The sequence below is a fragment of the Nanorana parkeri genome, unplaced genomic scaffold (assembly GCF_000935625.1).
Source record: "Nanorana parkeri isolate BGI_ZX_2015 unplaced genomic scaffold, ASM93562v1 scaffold506, whole genome shotgun sequence".
Taxonomy (NCBI): domain Eukaryota; kingdom Metazoa; phylum Chordata; class Amphibia; order Anura; family Dicroglossidae; genus Nanorana; species Nanorana parkeri.
The window spans coordinates 364,689-374,238 of record NW_017306774.1 but is presented as its reverse complement, the minus strand read 5'-3'; the positions used below and the strand labels follow the sequence as shown (position 1 = coordinate 374,238).

The 9,550-nt window shown below is 45.3% G+C and overlaps 1 protein-coding gene across 3 annotated transcripts in view; it reads left to right on the top strand.

Moving 5' to 3' along the window:
- The window catches only part of KIRREL3 (kin of IRRE like 3 (Drosophila)), a 338,979-nt gene extending 330,889 nt beyond the window's left edge, over positions 1-8,090 (top strand). For all 3 annotated transcript variants that reach the window (XM_018561196.1, XM_018561194.1, XM_018561195.1), the window contains one exon: positions 7,472-8,090. In XM_018561196.1, coding sequence (XP_018416698.1) covers positions 7,472-7,909 — 438 coding nt within the window. In that variant the 3' untranslated portion in view covers positions 7,910-8,090. The remainder of the gene's footprint in view (positions 1-7,471) is intronic.
- The last annotated feature ends 1,460 nt before the right edge of the window (positions 8,091-9,550 follow it).

The window sequence follows — 9,550 nt, the reverse complement described above, 5'->3', positions numbered from 1 at the left end:
CTACACCCCCTTCCTGTCACGGACATTTTTCAGTATTCAGCGCTGCGGTACTTTGACTGACATTTATTCCGTCATACAACGCTGTACGGAAATTCATTTTATACAATTTTTTGGGGACACATAGAGCTTTCTTTTGGTGATATTTAATCACCACTGGGGGGTTTTATTTTTTACTATATAACGAAAAAAAATACAGAATGTTTTGAAATAAAAACTGCTTTCCGTTTATTATGTTAGGAAACATTTATTATTACCCAATTTTTTGGTAAAATATAAAAATTGAGCGCGTCGGAAATCGCAAATAACTATCATACCCAAAATTGGCCATAGGCGACACTTTAAACGTTTTTAATGCTCATCAGTTTAGTGTTATCAGTGATTAATGGCCCGAGAATTATTGCTCTCACTCCGACGTTTGCAGTGATCTATAACATGTGCGGCGTAATGGGCGCATTCGTCCATTGTGCATGTAGGCGCACCCAACGCTTGTTTGCGTGTACATGTGGGGCTGGGGGACCTTTAAAACATTTTTGGTGTTTTTTTTTACTTTTTTAAAGTAAATGTTTTTTTAAATGTGACTTTTAAAGTTTTTTAAATGTGACTTTTTTGTTTGTTTGTTTGTTGACTGGTAACTTTAATTTGTTTAATTTTTTTTTCTCACTTAACTTTATTGCTATGACATATGGGACTAACAAGCCCCCTATGTGATAGCCAATTTAGAGTGTCAGCTCCTCTTTATGGAGACATCAGGGTTCTCTCTAAGACCCCTAATGCCACCTAGGGACCCCCAGAGAAGCTGATGAAACAGAGATCTGCTTCAACAGCTTCTCTCCAGCTAGAGAAGCCAAAGAATGACAGCTGGATGCGGAAGTGATCTAATACACATCACTTCCTGCATTCAGAGACCGGAGGAAAGATCGGCGGGAGATTGTGTACTGATCTCCCTGTACAACGCTGCCGCACCGGGCGCAGCAGAGCTCAGTATCAGCGCTGTCAACGGGAGCAGGCACACACCTGCACACATATTACAAGCAATCGGATGTCTCTACAGACGCCAGAACGCTTGTATGTAAACAGCCATCGCTGGCTGTTTACATTTGAAACAGGTTTTCCGCCTGTGTGCGCCGCCTAGCTGCGGGCACGGGCGGGAATGAATGTTTAAAAACGCCCCTCATTCCAAAAGCCGCCGTCCGGCCGTTTAATTACGACGGCCGGTGGTTAAGGACTTACCTTAAATGATGCCTCTCGATCTGATCATCTTCTTCTTTCCAGTAGTTCCCAGTAGTCCCTTCAGCGCTGGTGCCGGTCTCTGATCCAGCGCAGACTCCTCAGGTCCCATGGTGTCTGTCCGCTTCCACGCTCCCTGTTGCATGCATTGACTAACCCTGTGTCTCTCCTCTTCTCCCGGCCAAAGATCTCTACTGCACACGCGCCCGCCCCATCATCCTTCACGGCCGCTCGAGAATCTTCAGATCTTTGGACGGGAGCGACGTCGGAGACACAGGTAAGTCTTTACCCATTTGGTAACTTTTTATACGTTTGTTTAATGTTTTTGCATATTGTGATATTGGGGGGAATCTAGCACATATGGTGAGCGCTTAAGGACCAGTCATGAAGCCATTTTCACATAACAAAGCACAGTCTTTTATTAATTCCAGACAGAAAAAAGGAAATCCAACAAGCATAGCTTTCTTCAGCATACATATCTGCTCACCCTTCACAGGTTATCCTGTTCAGTGCCCCAGTCGCAGGACCTTACTGTTTTTCTCAACAGGATCTCTTCGGGAATACACTGTGCACTTTGAGCAGCTTTCAGCAGTCTTTGATTTCACACCCATACACCTTGGGTGCCTGGCTCTCTCAGCCTCTCTAGGCCTTCCAGCCTCCAACACATACACAGCCTCCTGGCTTCTGGGTGGAGTGCGCCTGATTCCGGGACACAACCTGTCCCTCTTCCCAGCAGGAGCCCTGAACACACTCCAGCACCCTCCTCATGAGGGATGCACACAATCAGGTGCTGGCTGCCACTAAAGCATGGACCCAGGAATGGACATTTCATACCCCCCCCAGAGCTCTAAGAAATCTCCCGGCTCCAGGATCCCAACTATGATCCAGAAAACCTGGAAAGGACTGAGAAGCCAGCTCTTTCCTAGTACAAGCAATTGCTTCCTGGAGCCACTCAGCCCCTCTGGCTGAGAATCCTGGGTGACTTTTAGGCCACCTAACACCGTGGTATTGCCACGCAATGCCACATAATATATTTACTGCTTGCTAGCAATAGATATATGCAAAAAAAAAAAATGAAGGTTTAATTGTACTTTGAGCAGCATACATTCACATCAGTCCCTGCCCTCGAAGGAGCTTACAATCTAAGGTCCCTATTACATACATACATACAGGGCCAAGCAATCTACATGAGAAGGGACAGTACAGGAGCTTGCTGCAAATAGGTTACCAGTTCAGCGGCAACAAGTGTTTGCACTCACTTAGGTTTACAGCGTACTTTTCCTGGGATGACTGCGGGAAGACAGAACGGTCTGAAATGGATGTATCCTCTCAGGACCAAAATGACAAAGCCAATGCATGTCACAGAATATAAACAGAAAAACAATTTAGCCGCCTTTGCAGCTCAGTAATAATGTTACCAACCTTGACCAGCAAAATATGTGGCTTCAGTTTTGTCTCCGGACCAAATGCTATGAAGACAAGAGACCCATTTTACAGCTGAGCCCCCTGGCTGACCTCCATATAATAACATCTGCTGCAGTTCCATTCCAGAGCCTCTGGATCACTGGCCCTAAGCTTTAGCAGCCAATTAAGAGTACACACTGATAAATCAAGACAAGAGTCCTACGGAGATCCCTTTACACGCAGGGTTAAGCGTAATGCGAAATGACTGTATAAATTGTGCGTTAAACGTAGCGGTCTGGTCCAAAAAAAAAGCAAAAAACTAGGGAGTAGTAAGACCGAGTACTTTTACTACACAGAAAGGTTCGAGACCCAAGCGCCGCCATTGATCGTTTACTACGACGTTCTGGCTCACAAGTCACCTTGTTGTTTGCTACTATGTTGTGAAAACGTTAGGCGGCGATTACTCGGCTCGCAGCGAACGCCCTGGAACGCACTGAAAGCCCGTTTTAGACTACAAAAAGGGCCTTAAACGCGGCAAAAACATTGCAAAGCACTATGCAGTGTCTGTACAGAAACTCTTGTAGATCTGGTCCGCCTAGGTGTGCACCGGCCGTTAAGTTGGACTACGGCTCTGCTTCCCCTGATGCTCCGACCCTGGAACGTGCATGAGGCCTGCGAGTCTGAGATTGGCAGCTTCCACCGAAGGCTGGTACTCGCTTGAGGACTTTTCTTTGTTGTTTTCTTTGTTTGTCAGAAAACAAAAGTTCAGAGAGTCCCCCCTCCCTCCTGGATAATCACAGACTATGACAGAATATCACAGCCTCACCCTGCTATTTCTCCTCGTAGAAACAATTTCAGTTGGTTATTAGCCTTTTAAGTCAGATTTATTTACATAGAGATGAAGGAATGTGTTTAAAGGATAATTAATCTCCTCTCCTCCAAAAAATGATTTGGTGTCATATTTAATCAAAGTAGTTGCCATAGCAACGTGTGCAGACTACCTCTCCGGGGACTGCGGCCTACATGTGCTTCTACAGCCTTATTGTGTCTGACTGAATTTTCCGCTGCTTTTCATTTTGGTTCCCGATGACTTGACTCCGTCTATTAAATTAAACACAGTGGGTGCTTGGCCCTCAAATCGCCAGCGACCGGGAGAACCTTCACTTTTGGGACTCCCAGGAGAGTCGGATGATTGGTTCACTGCTGCATGCTGTGGTTCTTTCCGCCAGCCCCTACATCACTTTGGGAAGCAGCAGACACGTGACTCCCCGGATCAAAAGGGGGGAACCGCAGCATGCAGAGGGGTATGCGGGCATCTGACACTCCCAAAAGTGCCGAATGTGAAGGTTCTTCAGAGTCCCATCATCCTTATCATTGGATATCATTGGAATACATCAGATGCATTTTTTATGCGTTCTGTAACTGCTCTGCATCTGCTCCGCACTTGGTGTGAACTAGCCCTCACTGCTGTTGCTCTCCGTCCAGGGCTGGCCTTAGGCCTTTAGGCGTCCTGTGCGAGAAAGCTTTACAGCGCCCCTCAGTGGCCACACCCTTTATTGGCCACACCCCCGTAACCACACCCATTTCCCCCCATAATATCCGCAGACTCCTATTTTGTTAAGCCGCAAAGAAACATATTAAAAAGTATGATAAAAATAAAACTTTTATTCAAATGTATTAAACTTGTAGGCACAATGTAAGTATTCTTATCAAATAAAACAACAGAAGGTGAACAATAAATGTCAAACTACAATAGAGTCTATATAAATAAAGAGTCCGGTTGTCATGCCGATCCCTTTTTTCAAGTAAGTGCATCTAGAAAAGTAAAAATAGAAAACAGAACACAAAACCCCGGACTACATGTAAAATTAATGAATTACTATATGTCCGAATGTACGAAAAATTTATTCAGGCGCATAATAATTTGTTTGAGAATGTGCGGCGGCCATGTTGGCCACCGGCGTGTTTGCTGAATGCTTGCCTCCATCTTGGAGGCAGGCAGCATGACGTTACATGACGCCATCCATGCGTGGCGTCAGGTGACGTCACACGCCGATATTGGCCCCACCATCTTGGTGTATACCTAGATATACACCAAGATGGCGGCGCCCAACACGTGCGGTGTTATATGACGTCATGCGCCCTGCTTCCAGAACACGCCAATGGCTGAATCCAAAATAGCATCAAAAAGTGTTTTGTTTGATGAAGCAAATGAAAACTTTTGTAGTTTTCGTTCATTTGATCTCAAATTAATTTTTAGCCTTCACACTTGTCTAATAATATGTATGTGTGTGTGGGGAGGGGGGGGGGGGGCTGTTTTCACTTTTTTAAAATCCTTTTTTACGTTTTATTTTTATTTTTTCAGGACGAGCTGTGTCGGCCGCATGGCACCCTTGTTGCCATGGCGCCTTGTGCAGCCGCACTGCTCGCACACCCCTAAGGCCGGCCCTGTCTCCGTCTATGGACTTGTTCTATGTTAGAAATATCTCTTAGCAAGCGAGGTCTCCAGAACTGGACACAGAATTTTAAAGTACTATAGTACTAAAGGCTATTTGCATTCTCTGCACTAAGGTTAAAAAAAAAAAAAACACCCCGGTACATTTCCATGCCCCCCTCCTCCAAACAATGACCTAATAACATTATTATGCAGGATTTGTATAGTGCCAACAGTTTGTGCAGCGCTTTATAACAATACCGTTAACAATACAATTTTAATGCAGGAGGGATAGGAGGGCCCTGCTCATGAGAGCTTACAATCTAGTAGTCCATGTTCACCGTCGCTGGCTCTCAATCTCTGCTGCTTCCCCAAAGTTCTGGGTTGTGGAGGACAGATCCCGAGGCCACAGAGGACAGAGCAGTGATAGGCTGCTGCAGCTGTCTGTCAAATTACTGTGAAAGGGGGAAGAGTCGGGAGCATGGGCGTGGCTTGCTGAGGGCTGTGTCATTTAGTGGAAGCAGACAGCTCAGTTCCCGGCCGTCTCTCCTTTGCAACCTGCTAGGCAAAAAAAGAATTAAACGGGGCAGTTTAAAGGAAAAAAAAGCCTATCGAGTAACTGTGGATCTCATGAATTAAAAAAGCCAAGGCAGGTTATATAGAAGACGTGATTTGAAGACCAGAGGACCTCTTCTGAAAAAAATCAATACAATGCTATTAAAATGTTGCTAGCTGTGATATCTTGGTTTGTACAAGTGTCACTGCAATTGTTTACTGAACTCCAGGATAGGAAATGTGCGCATTGCTTAAAGGAGAACTATGAGGCGATTGCTTTCTACTCACCTCATAGTTCTAGCCGACCTGTGACAATGAGACTGTCACAGGTCGGCTCAGTAGATCGGGAGGTGAGCGAACACATACCGGTGTTCACTCACCTCTCGATCCTGTCATGGCTCTCTGCCGTGACAGGGGAGGGGCTGGATTCCCTTCTCCCCGCTCCGATCCGCCAGCGCTGACTGGAGAAAGAAAGTGAGATCCGGGACCTGATTAGTAGGCAAGATACACCATTTTGTTTCTGTAGTCCTGGAATAAGACACAAAGTAGGCCAAACCAAACCCCTCTCTGTAGGCTGAAGTCCTCTGCATTGCAGTATGGTGTACTGCAGGAATGTTAGGGGCATGTCAGACCTCAGACATGAAATCAGTCATTTGCAATTTTTCTGAGACCCCCCCCCCCAATTTAGGTGGAACAAACTACAGCGCTTCTTTCAGCTTATTAGCTTGCTTTCATATTCCCAAGGACAGGTCTGCTTCATATAGGAGCTTGTGGGTTATTGTTAGGTCATAAAATTCTTCTATTCCTTTAAGGGCTCGTTCACTCTACATCCAATGTGCATGCACTATTTTTTTGCAATTGCACCGCACTGGACTGCGGGCATTGCTGCACCACGCATTCTGGCGCAGGCATTTGCACAGCGGGATCAGGGCGTGTCTGCGATGCCATTGACTTGCACGCCGCCTCCCATCCCACAACGCAGTAAGCTTTAATTATGTGATCCAGTGTGTTCCGGCCACTAACCATGACGGAACACACCGGATGTGGTGTGAACGGACCCTACAGCAGAACTACACGCTCCTTTACAGCCAAGGAAGGTATCACCTTAACCTCTGTTCAGATTGTAGTTGCCATGGCGTTGCACATGTGATCAGCTATGACACCCGTCATTTGATGATTTGAAAGTTCGGTTGAGAGCTGAAATAAGCACACTGGCAACCTTGAAAGTTGTCATGTCTTAAAACTAAAGTGACACTCAACTCCGGAGTTAAACCTTAAAAATACATTCAAGAACCTTAACTCTGAACAACAATGTATCTTATTTGTGTATCACTCGGCTGTAGATCCTCCGATCATCTCTGAATTGGTGCTGACAGTGTCCTTCCTTCTGCAGGGGGGCTACGTCTGTTCCCCATGGTCCCTGTAAGTATTGTAAAGTAGTCACCCCTCCAAGCTCACTCCCGGGATGGACTACAATCTCATGTTTAGTTTACTAATTTGTATTGGGATTGTAGTCCATCCAGGGGGGGGGGGGGGAGCTTGGAGCGGTGACTACTTTACAACACACACAGGGACCATGGGGAACAGCCGTAGCCCCCCTCCAGAAGGAAGGACAGTGACGGCACCAATTCATAGATGATTGGAGGATCTACAGCCGAGTTATACACAAATAGGATCGTTGTTGTTACTAGTTAAGGGACTTGAATGCATTTTTAAGGTTTAACTTCTGAGTTTAGCATTACTTTACCTGCTTTGGGAGACAGTTAAATTAGTGGGTCAAGTTCCCCTTAGAATTCAGCATTTTGATGTTTCTACACTTTTGTAACATTTATGGGTTTTTATGTCTTTCAGGACCCCACCAATGGCTACTACAGTGTGAACACATTCAAAGATCACCACTCAACTCCAACCATCGCTTTATCCAACTGCCAACCAGACGTCCGACCGCCCAACAAGCAACGGGTTCCCACAGGCATGTCCTTCACCAACATCTACAGCACCCTGAGCGGACAGAACCGCCTATACGATTACAGCCAGCGTTTCGTCCTCGGTATGGGCAGCAGCTCCATCGAGCTGTGCGAACGGGAGTTCCAGAGAGGATCCATGAGCGACAGCAGTTCCTTCCTGGACACTCAGTGCGACAGCAGCGTCAGCAGCAGCGGGAAGCAAGATGGCTACGTCCAGTTCGACAAGTCCAGCAAAGCCTCGGCATCTTCCTATTCCCAATCATCTTCTCAAAACTCTGACCCTAGCCGGCCACTTCAGAGGAGGATGCAGACACACGTGTGACTTGCCCGAGGCAACCAGGGGCCTTATCCGACACATAAGGGGGACGGGAAAAGAGGAACGACCGTTGGGGTGCTATTTTGGTTGTGGCGTATGGCAAGGGACTTCGAAATTCTTGAAGCCCTGAATAAGGGAGTGAGCCTCTCTCGCTGAGATATTTATTTAGTTTTATATTTATATGAAAGAAAAAAAAAAGGGGAGAGGACCTCACGATTGTACAAAGCACTTTGATCAATGGAGTACAACAAGCCATGGTTCTCTTATTTAGGTGGGGGAATCGACCATTTTATAAAGTACCCCCTAAAATATGTAAAAGAATTAAAAAACACAGCTCCCGACTCTGACCAGAGCCGCGGCCACAAAGGTAACTGGTATCAAAGACTAGGAATCTAGCCATCAGTAAGCACAATGCTGTGGAGAAGAAACATCACAGCCTGGCAGGGTAACATGACACAGGAACACATACCATCATTTCCAATATGGCGGAAAACAGATGCTAATGCACTTTTTGGCCGACAGTCAGGGAAGCTTCTATGTATTTTAAACCCCCCGGTGTATCTATTGTAAAACAGAAATCAGATATCTAGTAGGAGTCAAGTTTCTCTCATAAAAGGCAGAAATTATGATGTACATCATACAGAAGGCGGGAAACCTTCACACCCACTTCCTGCCCCTAAAACAAGTGGTTGGATCTGTATTTGTCACCATGTTTGAATTATAACAAAACACACAATATTTCCCTAGTTTCAGGGACTACGAGGACTAGGGATAAATTATTACTCTCGTATCTCCTAATACTCCAACCGTCATTACAGAGCCTCAACATTTCAGGACCATGCAATGTGCACCCACCCCCACACACATTTGAATACATCTATTAATCTATTTATGTACTATTATTTTGTACTGCTCATACTCAGTCATTTTTTTTTTACCTGTTCATGGCCATTGTACATTCCTGAGACAGGAAAGACTGAGCTGATAATAATCGAAAAGGAAGCTTGATGTGTTGTGTGTGGACGAGAGCACTATCTACACCACTTCTGTCCGATGACAGGCGGCAGCGGTGGCATCCGATTGGTGAATTTATTCATTCTTTATCTTTGGTTCTGATTAAATAAAATAGGGAGATTGTGTGTTATAGCTGGACCGGACACGTTTGTTGAATTATAATTTTTTTGTCTGATAATAAATTCCGTTCCGAACGTAGGAAAGCCACAGAATCTTGTCGTGACCTGTCTCTAATAATATTACAAAATCCTGCGGAGGGAAAAAAAAAAGGGATAAAACAACGGCACCAAAGCACGGAAAAATCGGGATGCTGGAATCTGGCTGCTATAGACAACTGATTTACTTTTCTTATGTGTAGTTTACTTTCAATGAGCATTATTAATATTATACGGGATTTATAGAGCGTCAACAGTTTGCGCAGCGCTGTACAATATAAGGAAGACATTACAATCACAATACAATTCAAGACAAGATGGTAAGGAGGGCATACATTTTTAGTTATTGCAGCATTTCAGGGTTTACCTTATAATAACAATTAGCCTATAAAATATGGCCTAGAGCAGAGGTTCTCAACCTGTGTAACCTCAGGACCCACATTTGTCCTCGGTCACTTGGGTCAAGTCGTGACCCAAG